The sequence below is a fragment of the Ipomoea triloba genome, chromosome 6 (genome assembly GCF_003576645.1).
Source record: "Ipomoea triloba cultivar NCNSP0323 chromosome 6, ASM357664v1".
NCBI classification, from domain to species: domain Eukaryota; kingdom Viridiplantae; phylum Streptophyta; class Magnoliopsida; order Solanales; family Convolvulaceae; genus Ipomoea; species Ipomoea triloba.
In genome coordinates, this window is record NC_044921.1 from 27,555,779 (window position 1) to 27,582,600 (window position 26,822).

At 36.1% G+C, this 26,822-nt stretch overlaps 1 protein-coding gene and 1 long non-coding RNA gene across 2 annotated transcripts; one reads left to right on the plus strand and one right to left on the minus strand.

Annotated features, from left to right (window-relative positions):
* The first annotated feature begins 7,222 nt into the window (after positions 1-7,222).
* LOC116021624 lies at positions 7,223-11,924 on the plus strand. The gene is made up of 4 exons (XR_004099034.1): positions 7,223-7,920; positions 9,294-9,363; positions 9,989-10,154; positions 11,473-11,924. It is a non-coding gene; the product is annotated as an uncharacterized LOC116021624 (long non-coding RNA).
* An 11,765-nt stretch (positions 11,925-23,689) lies between these two features.
* LOC116023762 (RNA polymerase II degradation factor 1-like) lies at positions 23,690-25,482 on the minus strand. The gene is made up of 3 exons (XM_031264773.1): positions 24,942-25,482; positions 24,289-24,587; positions 23,690-23,746 (listed from the first exon to the last, which is right to left on the minus strand). The coding sequence occupies exons 1-3, from the start codon at positions 25,480-25,482 to the stop codon at positions 23,690-23,692; spliced, it is 897 nt and encodes a 298-aa protein (XP_031120633.1).
* Positions 25,483-26,822: the final 1,340 nt, after the last annotated feature.

Here is a 26,822-nt window from a genome sequence, read left to right on the forward strand (position 1 = left end):
CTCTTATCCTTCTTCTTGCACAACACAACCCCCACTGCAAAATCACGAGCATCACACATCAATTCAAAAGGTAAAGACCAATCAGGGGGCTGAATAATGGGAGCATGGCAAAGAGCATTTTTCAATTTTTCAAAAGCCACAAGACAAGAATCATCAAAATCAAAGGGGACATCTTTAGCAAGCAAATGAGTAAGGGGCTTAGCAAGCCCAGAGAAATCCTTAATAAACCTTCTGTAGAAACTAGCATGACCTAAAAAACTCCTCACTTCCTTCACAGAATTAGGGGGTGGTAACTTAGCAATCACCTCAACTTTTGCTGGGTCTACCTCAATTCCCCTTGCAGACACCCTGTGCCCAAGAACAATGCCTTCTGAAGCCATAAAGTGATACTTCTCCCAGTTGAGCACAAGATTCACTTCCTCACATCTGCATAGCACTCTCTCGAGATTAGAGAGACATTCACTGAATGACTTCCCATAGACAGAAAAATCATCCATGAACACCTCCATAATCTCCTCCACAAACTCTGAAAAAATGGACATCATGCATCTTTGGAATGTAGCTGGTGCGTTACACAAGCCAAATGGCATACGCTTGAAAGCATAAGTGCCATATTGACATGTGAACGTAGTCATCTCCTGATCATCCTGGTGGACATAAATCTGAAAGTAACCTGAAAAACCATCTAGAAAACAGAAATATTCGTTGCAGGACATTCTCTCCAGCAACTGGTCAATGGAGGGAAGGAGGAAGTGATCTTTCCTAGTAGACTTGTTCAACCTTCTATAATCAATGCACATGCGATGTCCAGTGACAAGTCTAGTAGGGATCAACTCATTATTCTCATTCTCAACAACAGTAATACCGCCCTTTTCCGGAACAACATGAATAGGACTAACCCACTTGCTATCCGAAATAGGGTAGATAATATCATTATCAAGCAATTTGAAAATTTCTTTCTTAACAACATCTTTCAGATTGGGGTTTAGCCTCCTGAGGGGCTCCACACTAGCCTTGGCATCATCCTCTAAATAAATTCTATGCATGCAATACTTAGGATCAATGCCAACTAAATCCCCAATCGAATACCCAATGGCCTTCTTGTGCTTTCTGAGCACAGTCAACAGTTCCTCAACTTGTTCCTCCTTCAGAGAGGAACTGATGATCACAGGATAAGTAGAATTAGAGCCAAGAAATACATACCTCAAACTGGAAGGCAAAGGTTTCAATTCTACCTTCGGGGCCTGCTCCTCTTCGAATGGAGTAAGAGAAACCACTATTTCTAGTGAATCCTCTAACTCCTCAGCAACTGGTTCAGAGGAGTCCTCATCCTCCTCTTCCTCCACCTCTGCACTGCACTGCTCCAGCACCTCAATCACATGACACTCATCGATGTAAGAGGGTTGGTGTTTAGCCATCTTAAAGATATCAAATTCAATTTTTTGGCCAGACACCTCCATCACAAGCTTTCCCCTCTTTACATCTATGAGAGCCCCAACTGTAGCTAGAAAAGGCCTACCAAGGATAATGGGAACCTTGGTATCCTTTTCCATATCTAGAATCACGAAATCTCCCGGTATGAAGTACTAATCATCCATCACTGGGATGTCTTCAAGAACTCCCACTGGGCGCTTAATGGATCTATCAGCTATCTGGAGAGTCATGGTGGTGGGCTTTGGGTTGCCCAGGTTAAACCTCTTACAAAGGGAATATGGCATCAGGCTAACACTGGCACCCAAATCACATAAGGCACTGCCCACTACAAATCCCCCAATGATGCAAGGTGGTCACTGAAGGAAAAGGTGGATCCTTCAAACCTAATCCACTTCTCGTGGTCACTACATTCACCTGTTTCCTTGGATTTTCAGTGCTTGCTAGTAGTCTACCATTCGAAGATGAGGCTTGATTAGGAAACTGATTACCACCACCTTGCTGTTGCCCCGTGAGGCTCTCTATCAATGCTTGCTGAGAGCTTAAGGTAGCTTGCTGAGTGCTTAAAGCAGCTTGCTGGTTCTCTATGGTTGCTTGTAACTTGCTCATCTAAGCTATCATGGTGTTCATGAGAGTCTGCATATCAAGATCCTAAGATGGTCTAGAGAATCCTTGACCCTGATTGTTCCCGAAATTCTTATTCCCTTGCTGGAACTGCCATTGATTTGGATTCTGACTATTCTGCCCAAAATTCTGATTGTTTCTCCACTGAGTTCCCTGATTTCCACCCATGTTCCCTTGATTACCTTGAAATCCTGGTGGATTGTTCCTCACTTGATTTCCCTGATTTTTCCAAGAGGGAACAAACTAATTTCTTCCTTGCTGCTGATAGTTCCCATAACCTTGCCCCTGGCCCTGTGGTCTAGAATAACCAATGAGATCAACTTGCTCCACATTAGACTGAGGGACTTGATTACCGGAGTCTAACAGATGACATGTCTGAGCTGCATGATTTCCACCACAAATTGCACAACAGGCTATAAGAGGTACCTGTGACACAGAATAAGGGTTAGGAACATAAGGATTCTGTGGAATCAGTGGAGGCTGAGCAACTGCCTGGACACTCTAAGTAGGAGTCTGTACTATCTACTTCAGCATGTGTTGTATAGAATCCAGCTGAGCCTGCATTGCCATCTTTTCTTCAACTTCGAACATCCCAGCTGGCTTCTCTCTCTTGGGTATATCATCCCCCTTAGTGTACCAGTAAGTATTGTTAGAGGTGATCCTCTCAATCAACTGCTCTCCAGCTGCCGGTCCCATATCAATGAAAATACCCCCAAAGGATGAGCTATCTGGAATAATCTTTGACCGGTTAGTCAATCCCTCATAGAACGATGAAATAAAGTCACCTGAGGTCATCAAATTCTTTGGGCACAGCCTCCTCAACTCCTTAAATCTCTTCCAAGCCTCAGGAAGATCTTCATTGTCAAACTGCTGAAAATTCTGGATCTGTTTCTTAAACTTGGCAGCCTTGGAAGGAGGACAGTACTCCTGCATGAAAGCTTTGTGGAGCTGTTCCAGGTAATGAAATGGTTGGCTGGAAAGGAATTCAACCAACTCTGTGCTTGATCTCTCAAGGAAAAAGGAAACAGTCTCAGCTTGATGGCCTCACTAGGAACACCATTCATCTTGATGGTCTGGCAGATTCGGTCAAAATTCACAATTTGGGTTTTCGGGTCCTCAACCCGAGCTCCTCCAAACTGATTATTCTGGACCATCTGAATGAGAGCAGTCTTCAACTCAAAATTGTTTGCCTCAATTCCTGGATACACAATGCAATCTTCTTCAGTGAACTCAGGAGCTAAATGGGCTGCCATGGGATTTGCTTGTGGGACCTCCTGGGCAAACTGCTGAAACAGGTTGGGATTCATCTGATGGAGAAGATTTTGCATCCAAACCCCATAGCCTGGCTGCTGGTACACAGGCTGCTGCTGCATGAAAGGAGCTCCCAATCCTCCCCCAACATAGACATTCGGGTTTGGATCGGCCTTGAAGTTCTGTGCCTGATTCTGAACATTTGGTACTGGGGGGTCAGCACGAACTCCAGGGTTGTCCCCAATTGCCTCTCTCTGCCTCGCGTGTTGTGTGTTGACACCAGTATGGGCTGGTTGCCCGGTATTGCTACTGTCTCCGGTCTCCATGCCTACTTCAAAGTTCTAGAACTCTCGAAGCCAATCACGTAACACCTTCTTCTCCCTCCTTAACTTCCTCTCAAGATTTGGATCGTGGGGGCGAAGATTCGTGCTCACTTTTGATCTAGTGTGCATAAGAGGAGGGAAACCTAATGTCAAACACAACCACAAACACTCTTGGAAAAGATTGGTTATGGGTTAGTGCAAATAAAGAATACTTTTTTTTTTATGTTTTTCGAATAATGAATAAAATAAAACTTGATCTCCTAAAATTCACTAACTCTAATGCTAGTAAGAAATTAATCACACAATCAAAACCAAATAAGCCAATCCCCGGCAACGGCGCCAAAATGTGATGATGTATAAATGGGAGTGTAAAAGAGGGTGTGATATGTCGTTCTGCTGAGAATTGGGGCTATGGCACGTAATTGTATGAATTAAGAATACTAGGCACTAGAGTATGTGAACCAACTAGAATCCAAGTAACTAAAACTGAATGATGAAAATTAGAAGAAAACAATTGACTAAGGAGTTAACTGTATGATAAGGGAATGAGCCAAATTAGGGGTATTGTAATCTTGATGTTCTAACAATCTCAAAATTAGGGAAGGAATAATTAGCCTAGGGATTTACGAGCAATGCACAAAAGAATTCAATTCAGCTACTTTCGTAATCAATAAACAGAATTAGGCTACAATTGCCCCACTATCGTGATGCATCAATCATAACCTTAAGCACCTAAGCATTGTAAGCCCCCAAAATTACCCCTATTCTCATAGTAGGAAAATTAGGTTGAAATTGGTAAGGCTCGAGGTCTCCATCCAACTTTCGTTGTAATGAATCCCTCTCCCAGACTAGCAATTAATTGTGGCCATCAATCAATAACAAGTAGAAAGCAAATCTCCAAATCAACATAAACCCTAGGTAAAAGATTCAATCCCCTTATGCAATAATCACAAATCGAACATCAAGATTAACAATGGACCCCTAATCCAAACCCATAAGTGAATTACTCACGCATGATGGAAGTAAATACAGCAAAGCAAGAATTAAAGATGGAAAACATAGCTGCAAGATTAAAGAATAAAAAGGGAAAACTTTACTAACAATTCTTGAGAGTAATTCCAATCCAAACGATGATTCCAAGCTCAAAACCGAATTCAATGATGTAAATATGTCGTATTCTATGCTATGGAAAACTCTAAAGAAGGGAAAAATTGCACTAAACTAAACTAGGGCTCGGAATACCTGAAATACAAAAAAAACGCGCAATAAATACTAGACAGCAGCCAGGTCACAGCCGACATCACGGCCGGGATCAGGGCCGTGATGTGGCGTGGCCAGCTGCTGTCCGCGGTGGGGATCACAGTCGACATCACGGCCGTGATGCGGCCTCTTGGTCCTCTTTTGACTCCTTTCGTGCTCCGTTGCTCCTGTCCGTCCCGGGGTAAATTCCTTATGCCTCAAAAACTAGTCCAAGATGATCGAAAATCCTTCCTTTACTCCTCATTTGTGAATAAACTAAGATTGATCAAATGTAACACACAAACGAGCCTTAAATGTATCAAGGTAAAGGAAATAAGCAACAAAACTCCTTAATCGTGGGGCAAATAAAGGTGTAAAATCATGTGTATCACCCCGGTAGCCCGAATCACTAAACCCGATAAGATTATAAGGGGTATGACAAGTAACGGATCAAAGTATACCTCGGAGGTATTTTGTATATTGAATAAGCGATAAAGCTATTACAAAACTATGTAATGTTAAGACATGATAGTGTTAGGACAAAGAGGTGGAAGATGTCTTATTTGGACAATATTGCATGTTTATATACTAGCTGTAAGCCCAACAACCCGGAGAAAACCACTCTAATTAACAGCCTGGACCGCGTCCCATGCCAAAAATACCGCGTCAAACCAAGACCTGGGGGTCTTGGGCTGAGCACAGGGCTCGGCCCCGAGGACCTCCAGAGGTTAGCCCAGCTGACCTTGGGAAGGTCGGCCAAGCCGACCTAGTGGAGGTCAGCCCAGCCGACCTCATGGAGGTCGGCCCTAGTCCGAACAGACCCGGGTCATGCTACCGGGTCGGTTACTCCTCGACCAACTCTCGTGCTAGCTCCGTGACGGGTCCGGGTATGATTTATCCATCATCAGTCCCCCACTCTCTGAGCTGCGAGAAGTCGTCAGCGAAAGAGAGTAGTCTTGCTCCAACCTTGCTAAGCATTAACTTGGCCCCGGGGGTCAGCTAAGATGACCCTGGGTTCGGCCCATGAGGTCGGCCAGTCAACCTCATGGGGTCGGTTTGGGCCCGAGGCGGCCCAGCTGGGTGGGTTCGAGTCAACCCCTGCACTCCTACTCCATGTTAGCCCACGACGAGCACGGGTATGATTTATCCATCACTAATATTATATATTCTATTGTCTTGTTTATTGAAGACCTATACGAATTGGACGTGAAGGTTAGCAAGGAGTATTCACGGTGTGTTGAAGTTTGAAGTAATGTGGCATGCACAATACCCATTCAACGTAGATGTTTGAAGATTGAGTTAGTGTAATTGGCTAAGACCATTTTGTCTCTATGGTTATCTCTTATCAATTCTTGTAATTTTTTGTGATTATCTAGTGGATTGGGTGATAAGTGCATATTTGATCATATTTTTACCCCATATTTAAGCTCATTTCAACCACTAAATATTAATATTATGTTCATAATATTATTGAATTTCTTCATTGAGATAAATAATTGCAATTTGATCAAAGTTGATGAAGAGATTACAATTGAACGTAATTATTGTTTAGGAAGTGCTAATTCTGTTGTTTTTAGATTTATTATTTAGCCACCTAAACAATTGTAGTGGTGATAATGAATGCATGGGGACAAGAAGAAGTGATATTGCAGTGAGGCAAAAAGAAAAATGAGAAAGAAAGCAAATTAGACAATGGAATGATGATCACGTGAAGCAGCTCAAGTAGGATGACCAAGCAATTAATCAAGATCAGCCAATAATGGAGTCAATTCAATGGTCTTGATCACAAGGACAAATCAAGGCAAAAGTGGAACAAAATAATAATAAGCTGGAAGTTTCGCACAGTTTGTCCACTGCTCGGTATTTTGATCATATCTCAGCGTAGGAATGTTCAAATTACATGATCTGTATACCGTTGGAAAGAAGACTTCAAGGGCTACAACTTTACCAGAAATACAAAATTTGTAATTCTGATCAAAAAAGGGTCAAAAACAGCCTGGAAGTTGACGCTGGGTCCATGTGACGTCCTGAGTGCGAATAATTCAATTCTGCTCCATTACTTGTTGCTCAATGACATCATGGCTTACATAATACTCCAATTTCTGATACTTTGCTGCCTATATAAGGTCCTCTCCACTCCCAAATGAAGGGGGAGTAGAAGCATAGCATAATGTAGAATAGATTAGAATGTTTATTTCTTTCTTTTGTATTTCCTTTTCCTTTCTTTCCCTCTTTCGTAATTTACATTTCATTCTTTTAATTTCCTTATGTATTGTTACTTTCCTTTCTGTATGCTCTTATTTATTTTTATGTTCTTACTTCCTTTATTTTCTTTATCATTTATGCTTTCATTACGTAATTAATTTTACTTGGATTTAAGGTAGGAATTTATTATTTATCTTGATGCTACCTTGCTTTTAATTTCATAAGGGTAGAATTATAATTATGGATCATAAGCTTGTTCAAGAGGCTTTGTTTGTAACTTGTTAGTAATTACTAGCTACTTTTATTGGCAAGTAATTGGAGAGTATTTGCTACAACGAAAGTTGTGTAAAAACTCGAGCCACCTCTTGTACAACCCAAATATCTCACTACGAGAGTAGGAGACGAATTGGGGGGTCCTTGATACCGAGGAGCCTCAAGAGTTCGGGGTTGAGTACTAAGAAATTAGGAAATGCCCTTGCTCTAATTCAAGACACGAAATGATCTTGAATTCTTATAGTGTATGCCCTCTTGATCCATGATTATTTTTCTTCCTAATCCATAAGAATATATAGCATCTTGATAATAATAATTCCTAGCTTAAATCCTATCTTTTCTTATTGTATTTATTTCCTATTTTTAGTTTGTTAATTTATCAATTTATGCTTACAATTGTGCTTGGATTCTCGTAAGTGGGTTAAAAATCTCTAAAAGTAAATACTTGCACAACTACGTGCCATAAACGCCAATCCTCAGCGGAACGACAAATCAAAACCCGTATACTTATTTTTGACAACGATCATTGGGCTGACGTGAGTTACCCCGTAAACGTATGGGGGTTTGCTCCGAAGTGCGTTATCAATTGTTGTGTTCCTAGTTTCTTTACTTTAATTACATAGCTTTCTATTTTGTTATATTTTATTGTGTGCGGTTCACGCCTAATAATTTAATGATAATTAATTAATTTAAAAACTAAGTAGAAATCTTTTAGGAATCTCGTGCATTCAAGACTCATGGTCCGTTTTTTACATTTTATATAGATTGTAGTTTCATTTCAACAAAACTACAATTTCATTTTGTTTCAACTACATTTTCATTCGACATTCGACATTATATATGTACATACAATAGTGTTATTACAGTGAGACATGTTATTGAATTTCATTTTATACGCACTGTTTTTTTTAAAATCATTTTATACACACTGTAATCTTATTACAACACTACTAAATTATAATTCTAATTCAACTATTGTTTCATTAGCAATATATATACTCAAATATGTGAAACTGTTATTCAGTTTCATTATATATACATTGTAGTTTCATAACAACAGAACTACAGTATAATTTCGATATAACTACAGTTTCATTTGACAATATATACTCAATATGCGAGACATGTTATTCAATTTTTTTTATACATACTGTAGTTTTAAACTAAAGTACCATTTCTATTCAACTACACTTCTATTTGACAATATACACTCAATATGTGAGACATGTCAGTTTAATTTCAACACAACTAAAGTATATCATTTCAATTCAATTATAGTTTCATTTGAAAATATAAACACAATATGCGATACAGTTTCATTTTAGATATATTGTAGTTTTATTTTGCTATGAACACACAAAAAATGCAGGATTTGTTAAAATGTAATGAATGGTACCGTTTTCGGACCATGATCCACAAAGCTCTATGAACCATGGTCCACGGTATAACAATTGTCCTATATGTAGAACCATGCTGGAGCATTGTTCTATGTAATGTATGTGGGCTAACCGGCTAGCCGGCTAGGCTAATTTCCACATTACTTTTATCAACGAATTATATCATGAATCATGGTTCATATTGCATTATGAATCATGGTTTGTTATTATAATATTTTAGATTTATTACAAATTTAAATTTATTAAATATGCTTTATAATAGTATCGTTGCCTTCGTTGGTTCATTAAAATGGCATCAATTTGCCAAATATCATTTAAATCTATTATTTTATTTATTTTTGTATAAATAAAATCAAAGTTAAAAAATATCTCTTAAATGGCACTCATATTAATATATTTTTTTAATATATCGTTTCAATTATTGTGTGATGAACTTATAGTACATAGTGACTTAATGAATATGTATTCCTGATGACATTTAGTACATGATTACTTAGAAATTAATAGATTGCTTTCCATTTAAAAATGACTTCAGGAAAAAATTTTTCAGGTTTCCGGTGTTTGGCAAGAGGGGGAAAAATGAAATCAATGGAAATGATGCTTTCGTCAAAAGAAAATAGGTATGTTTTGGGGGGAAATGACTTCCCTTTTTTTTTTGGAGGAAGTCAGTTTCCATGGGATATGCACATGCAAAATTTGTCAAAATAATGTCGTCTAGTTTTTACTTTTTACAACACTACCCCATGGGCTAGGGTTCATGCAATCCTAGCCCGCCCCACGAGGGTTGGCGGGCCCCACGGGCCGACCATCAATTTTTTTTTTTGAATTCAAAGTTCAAAAAATAAGCAAAGTCTACAAATATTAACATTGTGAATTTGCAATCCAACTTTAAAGTCTAACAAAAATTAATATTAATTCAAAGTTCAAAAAAATAAGTAATGTCTACAAATAATATTAAGTTTTTCGTATTTAAAAATTAAAATAAAATTACATTTTAATATATATATATATATATATATATATATATATATATATAGAGGAAGAATCATATAAGAACCGATGTTTAGGTATGAACTTAGGAACTAATCTCAGTCGTTTATCTCGGGTGATCAGTGGTCCATATTAGGTGATTTTGAATTTTGGTGTCACCCGCGTTGCCTTTAGTTATTTTTTGGAACATAAGGGTAGTCTAGGGTTTTCACCCCATTTGTTCGCGTGTGTTTGGGATTGCTGCCGATAACTCAGGAGTTAAAAGGCGCTTGCGAGAGTCCAGAGTACAGCGAACTTCCGCCAATGCTTCAATCTCGTCCGGAGCCTCTTCGCGTTTGTTGTACGTAGTTTCTCTTCATGGCCGGCGGTGTTGGTAGGCAGTCCAAACGTCCCCGTCTGACAGCTGAGGCGGCACTTCAAGGTTAGTTGAAGTGGTGTTCCTTCGTTCGTTTTTTTAGTTTTACAAGCTTTTAGGTGCGTTTTTCTGTTTGGTTTGTTTGATTGGGTCTGTTTTTGCGGTGGTTCATTCGTGGCGTGGGGTGTGTAGTGGGTTAGGGTTTGGGGGCTGGCTGGAAAGCTTCAGTATGTTTGCTTGGGTGAGAACTGTTTGAAGAGGGAAGTTTGGCGCAAGAAAAAAAAAAAGTAGTGGCCTTAAATCCTGACAGCTAATTATGTTATTTATTCTTCCATAGAATGACCCGTGCCGTTTTCACAAGGCCTTTCTTATCTTTTTGGCACTGGTGTGTGTCATTTATGTTGAGCCAAATATTAACACTATTTATGCCATATTGTTGTGTGCATATCTGAGAGGGTTCTCTGGTCAATTTTTCATACAATTCTACTGAATTGCTTTTTGTATGCTATGAGTCTATGTGCATGCATGTGTATTGCTCTTCACATGTTTTGTTCTGAGTTTTGAAGCATTGTATGCAGCTAAAATAAATTACCCTTTTCGAAGAGCTATGTGTTTGATTTTTGAATGCCACTCCAATTTTAAGTTATGCACCATACTATTGTTTTGATGGTTAAGGGGGTTCTAGTATGTTTTGTATGTGTTTATCTTATATGAGTCAACTTGGATTCCTTTCAGTATCTTGATTGTTTTAGTTTGTTATACGTTAGGGGTTTGTGGTCATTGGGGTGTGCCATATTGGGGGGTGCATGGTTGATCACTGGTTTGTGTCATTGCATGTTTCATATTGTTGTGTTCATATTAATAATCTGAATAGAATCATTTCTGTGTTAGGGAAGCTTTAGATGCGGGGATGTGCTGTTGTTTATGACTGGTGCGTGCCATTTTTAAGTGATGGGGTAGAATGTATTGTTGTGTGCATATTTAAACAGTGGTGTGTGCCGTGTAGGTTTAGAGATATTTGAACTCTGGTTTGTGCCATGCTTAGTAAATGGTTTGTGCCATACTGTTGTTTTGATGGTTAAGAGGGTTCTAGTATGTTTTGTATGTGTTATCTTATATGAGTCAACTTGGATTCCTTTTCAGTATCTTGATTGTTTTAGTTTGTTATACGTTAGGGGGTTTTGGTCACTGGGGTGTGCCATAATGGGGGATGCATGGTTGATCACTGGTTTGTGCCATTTCATGTTTCATATTATTGTGTGCATATTTAAACAGTGGTGTGTGCCATGTAGGTTTAGGGATATTTTATCTCTGGTTTGTGCCATGCGTAGTAAATGGTTTGTGCCATACTGTTTCTTGATGATGAGGTTGATATCACCTACAGGCTATTGAGGAGGTCCATCCCTAGGAGGATGCAGATGCGGTGGCGTGATGCACGTAATAGAGTGAATTGTGGTGTGTTTGCGGTGCGTCACATGGAGGCCTACCTGGGTCAATCCGTGAGTGCTTGGGATTGTGGGTTGCGGAAGAGTAATACTGGGTGTCTTGATTTGTTGAGGATGACTTATATGCGTTAGATTTTGTCAATTGAGTGTAATGTTCACCATTCCAAGAACATTCATAGAGCAGTTACCTTTCGTGACGCCCTTGCCCAAAGCGTGTTATTATTAATCTGGTTCATCAGTAACTCATTCTAGAACACTAGGTGCTTTTTATGTATTTTGATTTTGAATTAAGCAAATTACTTTGTTTAGCAATAACTGATCTCAAAATTGTATTAGCAGTTAGTGGCTTTAAAATTATAATGGGTGTCCTTTTTCAGTTGGATTTTTACAATGATGCACTTTTTGTTTCTTTAATTTGGTTTGCCCTTTTTGTTCAACTATAATGGCACATAATGTGGTTTCAAAAATAATGGCACATAATGTATGATGCTAGTGCACACGGGTGGGCATAATTTCTCTCAGATTTATGCCGAATGCTGCTGATCGAGTTGAACTCATGATGGCACACACAGCACAATTCAAGTGCACACCAATTAATTCTTTAAATTTTGGCACACACGATGTAACTTAAGTGCACACAGTCAACCAAAGTGCATTCCTTAATCTATTAACACAAGTGCACACGGTTCAAAACAAGTGCACACCAACTTGTTTTACGTCTTTTCATCCACATACTCATTATTTACGTTATGGCACACATTTTAAACCCAAGTGCACAACATAGTCTTTAACACCAATTTGATTTTGGTGCACGCACACATTCATTAACTTAAGTGCACACAGGTGTGCATGCACACATTCGTTAACCTAAGTGTACACAATATTTCGTATATCCGTCTTTTTGTGTAACACGACACAAACTTGTTAACCCAAGTGCACACACAGTTATATCTTAGTGCACACACAGCATAATCCAAGTGCACACCAAAATTTTTAACATCGTTTCATACACAAAGTAATTCTACAAATTATGGCACATACAATGTGACCCAAGTGCGTACAAACTTGTTTTACGTCTTTTCATCCACACACTCATTATTTATGTTATGGCACACACAATTTAACTCAAGTGCATAACATAGTCTTTAACATTAATATGATTTTCGTGAATTCATTCTTTCAATCTTTTTTCACATTATGGCACATAGAACACAATTGAAGTGCACACCAATATATATGTAATGTTACGTTGGCATAATGCAACAATTAATATAATTAATATAAGAAGACATAGGAGCAAAATAAATAAATAAATAAATAGGAAGACATATAAGATTTGAAGCTTCTTGTTTAAATCAAAACTCATAACTCATAAACAATCCTTCTTTATGCTGGCCACCTAAAATCGAGGAAAATATCAGGATTAAATATTTCCTTTTAAGTGGATGATGAATAAAATGACACGATTATCATTGTAAATAATTATGGTTAATTTGCTTAATTAAATTTTAAATTGATTTTGATCATTGATTTCTAATTTTTAGATGGCTTAGATTGGTTCCTAGGTTCCTACCTAAGGATGGGTTCCTACTTGAATCCCGGTGTCAAATAACATAAATGACACCGTTAGGCCCGCTATTTCGAGAGTAATTTTTTTTGTCCTAACCTACGAAATTTATAATATATTATACGCTCAAAACAGATAATAGGTGAATAAAATTAAAAATTCATTATCAACATAAATCCATTTGAGTTGAAAAATGAAGTATACTATTCTGCTAATGTTCCGGAAAATGAACCAAACACAAAAAGACACTTTTCTGTTGTGCAGCCAAACACCGGAAAGGAAAATGTTTTTTTGAAAAATGACTCATTTTCCAGAAAACATTTTTCAGAAATTATTTTCCGAGTTTTCAAACACACCCAAGTTCTGATTCTTTACTGTTGGACTACCTGTAGTATTAATAAAATGAATATTCTATATTGTGAAAATGAATTTTTGATATTCTTTTAATGAATCTATTTTAGGCCATTCATTATTATGTTGTGGTTGTGTATCACTACTGATTGAATGATTGCAAAGATAAACATATTTGATATTCATCGTTATAATTTTTGATAGAACAAATAATTCAAAAAAAAAATAACTAATAAGTAAAAGACATTTACAAACGATGTTGAGTTTATTAGTTTTTTAATTTATGTGCTTTTTATAATGGAGGATCTGGAGTATGATGGTGATGTTGAAGATTATTGCATGCTAAGCTAGGGTTTTTTTACCGCAGGGATATGATGTTTATTACCTATACTAGTTTTACATGCGCATTGCGCGAATGGGTTAATGCCCAATTTTATATTTAAATAAATATTTGAAAGTATATCAATGCAAGATTATATAGGAAAAGTTTATACATAGGTAATTGAATGTCGAATTTGTTTATTTAAATATGTAACTTAAAGTATATGAGTCCAACATAATATAGGAAATCCATTATAATTGTCACTAAAATAAATGTTTGCAACTTTGTAAAATCGATATTCTAAATATTTGGTCTAAAAATGACAGTCTAAATAAAGATAGTTTCTCGCTTCAATTTTCTGGGTAATGAGTTATTTGAGTACTTTTATTATCAACAAATCCCCCAAGTAGTTAATATGATTGGTTTCAAACTATTCTTTTTTATTTTTTTTTCATGGTATTAATAAAATACTTGGTAAATAAATATATATAACATTATTTTGTATTATAACTTTGATATTTATTACAAGATAGTGTAAACAGAACATAATGGACAATGTAATGAATATCGATTGACAAATTTGAATGTTCAGAATCTTTGTATTAGAAAAAATAAAGACACCATAACTAATGAAATTATTTTTCTTATTTAATTTATTGATAATGAATATTTTTTTAAAATAAAGGCATTGTAGACACATAATTCTAAATTAAAGAAATGCACTTGTATCATTTTTTGTTGTAACTACTAATTTATTTAATTCAATAAGAGTAAAATAGAGTGATGATCCCGCTTCAATTTGTTGAATTATTTGAGTATTCTCTTTGTCAATCAATCCTTAAGTAGTTACAAATTACTTTTTTAGATTTTTTTTCATGGTATTAATAAAATACTTGGTAAATAAATATATAACATTATTTTGTATTATAACTTTGATATTTAATTACAAGATATTGTAAAAATAAGATAATGGACAATGTAATGAATATCAATTGATAAATTTGAATGTAAAAAATCTTTGCATGGGAGAAAATAAAGACAATATAACTAATCAAATTATTTCTCTTATTTAATTTAATTTTTTGATAATGAATAATTTTTTCAAATAAAGGTATTGTAGACACATAATTCTAAATTAAAGAAATACATATGTATCATTTTTTGTTGTACCTACTAATTTATTTTATTTAAAAAGAGTAAAATAGAGCGAGGAACTTAATTATGTCAAATTTGATTGGGATGAGGTTCGAACCTAAGACCTTTCTTATAGAAATTAATGGGTAAGTTAAAAGTCAACGAAATATTAACAGAGAAGGGAATATTTAATGAAAAACTTAACGGATAATCATATAATTAAGGATAAATTAGGAAATCTCAAGGAAAAATATAAATCTAAACAATCTGAACCATCCATTTGATTAAATAATTTGACCACCATTTTTTCTACCCATTTTAGGCCTAACTCTCTTTGGCTCTTATTAGTATAGTAGATATTCAATTTGCAAAAATGTATTCTTTTTTATATCTGTTTAGTATTATTGCATTGTTGGTTTATTGGTTAATTTGGTTTGGTTAATCAGATTCTTTTTTTCTCTTTCTTGGATCTAAAATTGTTGGTTTTAACTTTAAAAGCTCTTATGATCAAGCGGCAAAGTTGTGGCCTTATTAAGTAAGAAGTCACAGGTTCAATCTCTAACAACGTCAACTGTATTAAGAAAAAAACTTCGCCGACGACTCTGTCAAATGGGTTTAATTGAAAGGGCGGATCGCCGACGACTCTATTTCCAAATTCCACGTAAAAAGCGTTCAATTGTCAGATTATCTCCAAATTCCATTCCGCGTAAAAATAAGGGAGTCAGTACTTCTTCGAGCAGAAACAATGATGATAATGATTAATACTGTAAAGATCTCATCATCTGAGGGATTGGAAAAAAAATTCGGCCGGGCCTTTTGTCGTTTACCTTCAAAAAAACAAAATTCCTCATGTCGTTTAAAAATAAAATAAAAAAACAAAGAAAAATGAGCATGCTTTGCTGAACTTAGAATCTATATAACACAGCCCATTTATTCAAGACGGAAGCAAGCTAGTGCTAAACTGCTAATAGAAATGGCTCATACTGATTCAGTAGCTCCTATTAATCATCAGCTGCAAGATATTGTTGCTAATATTCCAAGCCCTGCTGCCACTCGTAAAAGGAGGAGGAGCTTTCAATGGATTACAGATAACCACTGCAAGTTTGTGAACGCACTCAACAGATCCGGAGGCATTGATGGTAATTTGTTTTTTTTTTTTTTTTTTTTCGTTTCTTCAATTGTTATGGTCTATTTTCCTATTACATTAATTTCCTTCATTAAAAGAATTACAAACTACTAGTCTTCTCGATCTTCTTCTTTTTAAAAAAAAAAAAAAAAAAACTTTTCTTGACGATGTAACATTTTTTGCTTCATTCGCAGCCGCTAAGCCTTGTCAAATTCTGGAGCTTATGAAGAACGTTCCTGGACTCACCCGGGAAATTCTCGCAAGTCATCTACAGGTACGGTACTTCATCATATAAAGATCAGATCATTTTATCTTTAATTTCAATCTCTACCCGGCCCAGGCCAGAAATATGTTTCATATATACTGAGTTAACATGTTTCATACTGCAGAAATATCGAGCATTCAAAAACAAAAAAGTACATAAAAGGGTGAATAAGTTTGCCAAAATGGAAGAGCTAATGGTTCTGCAACATCAACTAAACCCTGCACCATTATCCAATAATAGCCAACATGCTTCAAATATCGTGCAGGGTGGCTCTAACTTTGTTCCAGACTGTCCATTGCAACCTTATTCAGCACAAGAGGGTGATCAAGAAGAACATATTTTTGGTGCTCTTAGTCCACTCCAAGAGAGTTATCCAATGCCGCCGTCTGCGTACCCCAGTAATCAAGAAAGTTATGTACTCCAGCCGCAGTTTGTGCATACACCAACTCAACCAACCCTAACTCAGGCATACCATACCCGCCTCTTAACTTATCCTGCTTTTTATTTATTTATTTATTATCTTTTAATAAAATTCAGGTCTAACATTATATTATCAAATCTTAATGAGATTAATAATAATATTATTTTGATTGTGCTTTTGTTTTTGTTGTAGCTTGACTATGGTGCATCAATCCCTCATCAAGAAATTCAAAATATGTGTTTCCCAACTCATCAGGTATTACCCACATCTTAATTTTTCGGGATTTTTATTTATTTATTTATTATCTTTTATGAAATTCAGGTTGACATTATACTAACAAAGCTTAATTAGATTATTAAAAATATTATTTTGATTTTGTTGTAGCTTAACTATGATGAGTTTGTTCAGTCTCTCTTTGCATCAAACTCTAATCAAGAAATTGATGGAAATCTGTCGTTCCCAACGCATCAGGTATTACCCACCTCTTAACTCTTGGTGCTTTTTATTTATTTATTTTTATCTTTTAATGAAATTTAAGTTGAACATTATACTACTATTAAAGGTTAATTAGATTAAACATATTATTAGTTTGATTTTTATTTTGATTTTGTTGTAGCTTGACTATGATGAGATTGTGGAGTCTCCCTTTGCATCAAGCCCTACAAATATATGGTGATTTGTGCATGCTGAAATTTTTACATACATATAGATCTATCAACATACTCCAGCATTGGAGCTTTGTTGTTTGGTTGTTTTGGCTCTTAATATTGATGGGTCTGTAATAACCTAATTATAAGAGTCAATCAACCTATCTATCCTTTCTTCTTGTTTTGTTAATTTCAAATGTCTTTTACTCTTTATGTACGTGCTCCCATGCACCTCATGATACTGTTCCATTATTGTGTGTAGTCAAGAAGTGTGGACTTTAGATTAAAAAAATTTGCTTTTTTGTGGCCGTTTAATTTAATATTTACTGAATGCTAATAAGATTTAGGGTGTGTTTGGTTCGCACATGAAAATCGGAATCGGTATGGGTATCAAATACTTGGTAAGAGTAATGAATTTTGGTGAAAGTATTTTGCATGTTTGGTAGTAGGGTGAAATGAGAATGATTATAATAGTTGGGGAAGAAAGGAGGATTAAGGTATGGGTTTTCCAATTAATAGAATATTCTAAACCCATAGTAGTATTCTAAAAAGAGTTAATTTCATTTTTGGTCCTAGATTTATAGGTGACAATCCACTTTTAGTCTTTTTTTATTATAACATCCACATTTGGTCCTAGTATAACAAAATTTTTGAAATATCGTTAAATACAAAGACATTTCAATCTTTTTTATACAAAGTATGTTGAATCGCTATATTTTTTATGTTTATTTTTTTGAAAACATTCATAATTGAATACTGAAATGTCATTATATTTAACGATATTTACTAGGACCACAATAATACTAGGACCAAAAGTGGTGTTTTAATAAAAAGGGACTAAAAGTGGATTGTCACCTATAAATCTAGGACCAAAAATGGAATTAACTCATTCTAAAAACCTATCAACTAAACAACAACAATCACTTTAATACACATACTAAACCCACCAACCAAACCCACCCACCAAAGACACCCTTAATTTTAAGTTATGTGATTGATGATTGTCCCAGTTCCGAGCATATCGGCCTTCCCCATTAGCACAACTTGGCACTAGGAAAAAAACTAACACAATCAAATTTTATACAAATGGGGGTGTTGCATTTTGGAGAAATTTTTTCTCCTGCAACACCCCCCTTTGCTGTCAGGGATTTTTCAGATTTTATAAAAAGAAAAAAAAAATCAAAAATGGCGCACAGCCTTGCCCAGCCACTCTCAATTTAAACCTGCTTTTGTTTTGACGCAATGACGCACAGCTTGGGAACTCCTGCTTTGTTTTTCTTCCTTTAAAATTTAATTGAATGTCAGCTTCTTCTTCTTCTTTTTTAATATTATTATTAAATTTATTATTATTAATTTAATTAGATATTATTATTAAATTTATAATTATAATTATAATTATAATTTTTAAAATGTTAATAGATAAAGAAATAATTAAAATATAGTAAGGTAAAATGATGGGTCCACAAAAAACTGGAAAAAAACTTAAAACTAATGGGAAGAAGAGTTTTTGAGATTGGGTAAGATAATGGACGATGAATTAGATGCTTGGGCCACAAAAATCTTTAAAAAAACCTCAAACTATTAAAGAAGGCCCAGGAGAGTCAAACATAATTCACCTTTTTCCTCATTCAAGTGACGTACGGAGTAATCGTTTGCATTTTGTCAAAAATATAATCTATCATGTCGTGGTGTGGGTGATTTCCAACCTGGCAACCACAGGCCCGGGGCCCCAATGCCCCAAATAACCAATAGAACAACGATGTTGCATACAGAAATTAATGTTGTGTTTGGTTGGTGGGTTTAGGCATAAGAAATGGGTAAAAAAGTGATTGTTAGTGTTTGGTTGATAGGTTTTCATGAGAATGCTACCATGGGTTTAGAATATCCCATTAATGAGAAAACTCGCTCATACCTTTATTAAATAAGTGTTTCATTTCTCTTTCTCATTTCTTCTCCAATTATTAATAATCATTCACATTTCACCAAACTACCAAACATGCTAAATACTTTCACCAAAACACATTACTCTTACCAAGCATTTGATACCAATTCCGATTTCCATTCCCATGTGCGAACCAAACACACCCTGAATCTTGAGTCTTGAATGCAAGAAAAATCTTAAGAGTTTTTACTCAATTTTAACAATAATTAATCATCTCAACAATTAATTAATTTAATAATAAATGATTAGATAAAGTAACGAACATAAAAAATTAAAGAACCGGGCCAAAAGAAATTGATCACGCAGTTCAAAACAATCACTCACATGAGGGAGTAACTTAGTGTCACTGGACCACAAGGTCATTGGCAGATGTTATGTGATTAATAATAATAATAATAGAAATAAAAAAAAAGTTGTGGAATTGGATAATGATATTATTGTCGAATAATAATAATAATAATAGTAGTAATAGTAATAGTACGTTTTGAGGAGTTAAACATGCCTGCTAGTAGTTGATGAGTTGAGCACTATAAATAGAAGGTAAAAGATGAGAAGGATACACAAGAACACAAGGGTATACAAAAGAGTAGAAGATAATGCATAGGGCACGAGCATCTTCTCCTCTATTCATGGGCAGAGCGAGGAAATCTATCTATACTATATATATAAAAGTAATATCATCCTACAAAATTTTTCCGCCCAAATGTAAGGGTATTTTAGTAATATGGTAATTATTAATTATTAATATTTATTAATATAGAATAATAATATTAATGATAATCATAATCGTAATTGTAATAAATGGTAATGGTAATCAAAATCATAATGACAATAAATCGTAATTATAATAAATTTTTATTGATCATAATCGTAATGGTAATTATTACTCCCTCCGTCCCATTTTACCTGTCCTACTTTCCTTTTTCGTCCGTCCCAAAATATTGTCCACTTTCCAAATATAAACATAATTATACTTTAATGTTTCCAACTTTACCCTTTTACTTTTGTCATATTTGCTCCATACCCATTAATACTCCACAGTTGGCATCCACTCATCAAAATTAGACATAAAGTCCAACAATCAAAGATGAGTAATTCACTTCATCTGTGTTTTTCCTCTTCTCTCTGCTACAACACGCCACACCTGCGCTCCAACCACCACCTCATCTTCGCCTCCCACCGTCTCCTCCAACCACCCGTCATCTTCGCCTCCCACCGTCGCCTCCCACTCCGAGAACGCAGCGCCTGACACCACCGCATCATCCTCCCACCTTCGCAGCCACGCTTACGCCTCCCACCACCGCCCTACCGCCGCACCAATAGTCTCTGTTTTTGTTTTTTTTTTTGTTTTCGTTTTTTTATCTCCTTAGAGCAAAGGAAAATGTAGAGATGATAAATTTTAGAAGTATTAAGTTAGTTTATTTTTGTATAATTACTAGAAGAAACAGAAGGTTTGGAGGATTTCTTGAAGAAATGGATTTTTGAAGAAAGATAAAGAAATGTCTTCAGATTGAATAAAGATGAAGAAATGCACTGTAGTGAATAGTGATAAAGAAAGATGAAGTGTATTGGAGCAAAGCTTATCTGTAAGTATAAGGGCAAAGAGGGAAAACGCGTTAACTTTTTGGGGCTTCCTTAAAATTTGTGCCAAAAGCAAATAGGACAGGGATTTCGGGACAGAGGGAGTAATTATTAATATAGAATAATAATATTAATGGTAATTGTTATTGTTATTAGTAATTGGTAATTATTATTATTATTATGCTAGAAATAGAAATTATGATAAAATTATGATTGGTAATTGGTAATTGATAATCTATCTACACTTATAATAAGAGTCAATAATGTTAGACCCCTAACTGGAACTAAAAAAATGTTGGTGTAATATGTTGTACTTTGTGTTCTTCTTATTGTGCAACCTCCAATTAAATTCCTAATATATCATAATCATTTATAATTTTACCAAATTCTTTCCGTTAAATATAACGGAAGTTTAACATTAAATTCTTTAGGCAATTTGTTTTTTATTGCAGTTTTCAAACAAATTGTCAATATTTTATAATACAATTATGTACAGATCAGATTTCTAACTTAAAATTAGAATATTGAAGTCTTAATAGGATTCTATAATACAATTTTGTATAGATTTCTAACTAAATCATTATTCAACCCAAAATAACAGTATATAAACTCCTCCCCTTCTCACTGGTATTCACCCAAAACTAAACCTAACATATTCTGCAACACGCAATCTACTTGACATTGTATAAGTATGATTGTCAAAATATTATCATGCTAATTCTATTATTTGTATTTGTACTCATAATGATTACAATTTTTTTTAAATCAATGATCGATGGTATACTCATTAATTAGTATAACTTCAATATCAATATGTAAATATATGATGAGTGTAGTTTTCGCGGTGGATGGAAAGGAATAGGCGTTAAAACGAAAAAATTTCCGAGTATCGTTCTCAAAGGATGGCAAGGAGGGAATTCAAGCGGTAAGGGAATTAAGCACAAGAGTGTTTAGTGTTTGAAAGCTAACCCAAACATAGTAAGAAAGGTGCATTAAACATAATGAAAATAAGGAACAAAACGTTGGAAACAATCAAGTGGAAAAGAGGATTTGGATCTTGCAACTCATATAGGTATCCTTGATTTCCTAAGATATTAGGCTAGCAACACTTAGATAATGAAAATGAGATAAGGTCACCAACACCACCGCCACTCTCGTGGTCAATGGACTCACTCCTTAGATCGTAATGTCATCCTTGTGATCACTAGGCTAGGAGAGGCATTTTGTCAAATACGTTATGTGCCTCTTATCTTTCACTTCTCCCTTTTCTCAAAGGTGAGAGGGAAATGTGCTAGGCTAGGCTAAGAAGTAACCTTACTCTCGTAAGTGAGACTCCTTCTCCAAACATCTCTCATATAGGTTGATCATTCCCACGCAAGAGTCAAAGAAGATCACCATTCACACAATCAAACTCATAATCAAATAATTGCAAAACCTAATTGATCAATTCAAAGCTCAAGAATATCCATACAACATTGCTCAATCCAAATCCAAAAAGATCTATCTAATCATACTTGGAATTGAAATAGCAAAAGGTAAAAGTAATGACAAGAAATTAAAAGGAAGACTTAGCTAGGAATTGAACTTTGAATTTGAACTTGAACTTGAAATTGAACTTTAATCTTGAACTTGAATGTAGATCACAATCTTGCACCAATGGAATTCTTCTCTAATTCTAATCTAAACTAAGAATTGCAATGTGGAGTGATCTCTCTAGGCTAATCCTAGAGAGAGAAATATTCTAAGGTGTGGAATTGAAGTGTGATGGATCCGGAATCAAAAAAACCAGAAGAAAACTCTGTTTTTATCCAAAAAATCGCGCCCAAAATGGGCTGGCCGAACCGCTGGACGCGGGCCGGACGCGCGTCCGGCCTCGCGTCCAACCGAGCGCGCTACAGCGCGCGACCGGACGCAGAAGTTTTGCGGCCTCTGATGGACGCGGGGCGGACGCGCGCGTTCGCCCCGGTGTCCGTCAGAGAGCCCGCAGTACTTTTCGAGCTCGGGACGCTGGACGCGGTCCGGACGCGCGTCCCCAACGCGTCCGGGCCCTGTTTCTTCGCCCGTTTCGATCTTCGTTCTTCGTTGGTTCTTTTCGATTTCGTTCTTCCATGTTCCTCGGGTTTCCTCTCCAAACTAACGCCATTTTCCTTCTTTATGCCCCTCTTTTACCTACAAAACAATTAGCCAAGTGTGGAATGAGGTCCAATGACAAAATCAAGCATTCTAATGCAATTTACGACTAAAACATTCATAAAAGCTTTAACTTGTATACTAAACGATCCACGAACAACCGTATAACAAGCAACACCTTCACAACCCCACACGCCACCTTCGGGAGAGCAAAAACAAAAGTTATGTTCATTTCCGGGCTTAGCATATTATCTTTCTAGCATTGGCGAGTGCACACTCCCACTTCGATGGATCATTGACTATGGTCCAAACAAAATAGAGGGTGAATTATCATGCAAGCACACAATATAATCAAATTTCACAAGTGCAAAAGAATTCATATCAAGGGATATTCAACATTGAACTCAACTATTCCTTCATAGCAACACATTTCTAAGATAGATTAAACAAAACATTAATTTCAACACCACACGAGATTCTATACTAGCATCATATACTTAACCACATTTTAAGCACAAAGTGCTTCCCTTTCCACACTTTAGAATTGAACATCGTCCTCGATGTTCGCTCTATGCACACGGTGGGAAAGAGATAAGGTCATTCGCCTAGTGCAATGCCCTTTCCACACTTTAGAAGTGGGTTATGGGCTAGGAGGATCACAACATTGCTTTTATGAAAGAATTTTAACATCATACACTATAATACCAAACAACCCCGGGTTTCCACACTTTAGAAATGAAGCACAAAGGCAAAATAACAAAAGACAAGAGAGATAAAGAGACTCCCTTGTTGCTTCTTTTCAAGCACATTGCCTTTAATCATCCTCTTAGCTTTGATCCATTTATCAATTTTCCTACATCATCAACAAACACATTGCAATCCTACAAACCATATTAGAGAATTTAACTTCCATTAATGCAAAACTTATTGAAAGCAAAAGTAAACAACAAAAACAAAATGCTTAAAAATGTAAGATAACCTCGGGTTGCCTCCCGAGAAGCGCTCCGTTTAACGTCCGTAGCCCGACGCAACTTTCAAGCCTTCATTCCAACACACTTGGACGGGGACAAGTCCTTTTGCCCCATCCACTCTTTCTTCAAGATATGCCCTCAAATGCCGGGCATTGGAAAACTCCTTTAATTCTATACATAGCATACTCTCTTCCAAAGGTTTGCAACTATCCACGTCCATGAGTATGCTATTCTCTTCCGACTTTCCTCTTTTTTCATTTTTCTTCTTTTCACCAAACTCCTTCTCATCATTTCTCACTTTCTCCTCAACTTCCTCCCTAACACTCTCATTTCTTATCTCTTCCTTTTCTTCAACCTCTTCTTTTACATTCTCATTTTTAACCCCTTCACTCCGATCTTTACCGATCAAATCATGAATATATAAAGCATCATCAAAGCAATTATCATGGAAAGTCACACATTCAATATCATTTAAATCACACAAGCTAGCCTCAATATTGACATCATCATCACCACATATCTCATGCAAATCATTAGTAAGCTCATTTGACAAAGATTCATCATCAAAAGTAAAAGACTCAAGAACATCATAATCATCTAAAGAAACGAAAGAATTGTTTTCACAAGTATCAACACAATTTTCATCATCATCATCGGAGGAGTCAAATGAATCACTATCATTAAAGTCACAAGGGTTAAGAAAATTGACCTCATTATCAACATCTTCAATTATGCAATTATTTTCACTAGGCATATCTACCACTTTTTCAACTCCATTATCAACACAATCAATATTAGCATTATCAAAATGAATAGGCACATGAATATCATCACAATCATTATTCTCATCACACATGTCGGCCCAAGATTTAGAAATTTTATCACCAAGAGTAGTGCTAACACTAATAGGGTCAAGTGTCTTACCATGAGTATCTTCTTCTTCATTTCCACATTTGGCCACTTGAGCCATTTGATCTTCCAAGTTTCGAATTGATGCTTGCGTTTCTTGCCCTAGGGAGGAGATTCTTTGTCTACGTTCTTGCCTCCACTCTTCCCTCATATTGGCCATGTCTTGCTTAAATTCTTCCATTATTGCCAATATCTTGTTCTTCGTGTCTTCCGTGATTTCTTCCTCATATGGTTGCATCATGTACTCCTCATTCTCATAGTGGTTGGAGTAGTGTGGATAGTCTTGATGATCTTGAAAATATGAGGGGTATTGGGGATTTTGAGTGTATGAAGGGTAGTGTTCATCTCGAGTGTATGGGACATATTTCTCATTTTGAGGGGATTGTGAGTAGTGAATTTGTTCGGAGTAAGAGTTATGAGGGTAGACATTTTGTGAATAGAGATTTTGTGGTGGAGCATGATGATATCCTTCTTGGGATATGTATTCCTCATAGTCTCCTTCATGTTGATTTTGATAGTGGTCTTGAGGTTCATCATAATGGCTTTGGTTTCTTTTCGGACGGTAATAATCATCATATGCCATCCGTTGATCATCATAGCGAGCCCAAGGTGGTGGTGGACTTCTTGGTTGATATTGTGCTCTAAAGTCCTCATTATCTTCATAACCATAGGGGTTAGAAAATTGATCATTATAGCCTCCCCTTGGTTGCCTATATCCTCCTTGGTCTTCATAGTAATCCTCTTGTTGATATCTTGCTTGAGAATACATCATAGAGGATCAACCTATCAACACAAAGATAAGAGAGTGTTTTGCAACTAGAAGTAGTTGCAAGTGAGAGTAGTAGCAAATGAAATGACAAAAAGAATAAAATGTACACAAAGTAAATTGAAAAAAATAGAAAGTAAATGGGGGGTTCGACTCTCTAACTTGAACACTTGCTCATGTTAATCGAAAGGCACTTACTACTCAAAAACCGATGCCATCCCCGGCAACGGCGCCATTTGATGAGTGTAGTTTTCGCGGTGGATGGAAAGGAATAGGTGTTAAAACGGAAAGATTTCCAAGTATCGTTCTCAAAGGATGGCAATGAGGGAATTCAAGCGGTAAGGGAATTAAGCACAAAAGTGTTTAGTGTTTGAAAGCTAACCCAAACATAGTAAGAAAGGTGCATTAAACATAATGAAAATAAGGAACAAAACGTTGGAAACAATCAAGTGGAAAAGAGGATTTGGATCTTGCAACTCATATAGGTATCCTTGATTTCCTAAGATATTAGGCTAGCAACACTTAGATAATGAAAATGAGATAAGGTCACCAACACCACCGCCACTCTCGTGGTCAATGGACTCACTCCTTANATCACAATCATTATTCTCATCACACATGTCGGCCCAAGATTTAGAAATTTTATCACCAAGAGTAGTGCTAACACTAATAGGGTCAAGTGTCTTACCATGAGTATCTTCTTCTTCATTTCCACATTTGGCCACTTGAGCCATTTGATCTTCCAAGTTTCGAATTGATGCTTGCGTTTCTTGCCCTAGGGAGGAGATTCTTTGTCTACGTTCTTGCCTCCACTCTTCCCTCATATTGGCCATGTCTTGCTTAAATTCTTCCATTATTGCCAATATCTTGTTCTTCGTGTCTTCCGTGATTTCTTCCTCATATGGTTGCATCATGTACTCCTCATTCTCATAGTGGTTGGAGTAGTGTGGATAGTCTTGATGATCTTGAAAATATGAGGGGTATTGGGGATTTTGAGTGTATGAAGGGTAGTGTTCATCTCGAGTGTATGGGACATATTTCTCATTTTGAGGGGATTGTGAGTAGTGAATTTGTTCGGAGTAAGAGTTATGAGGGTAGACATTTTGTGAATAGAGATTTTGTGGTGGAGCATGATGATATCCTTCTTGGGATATGTA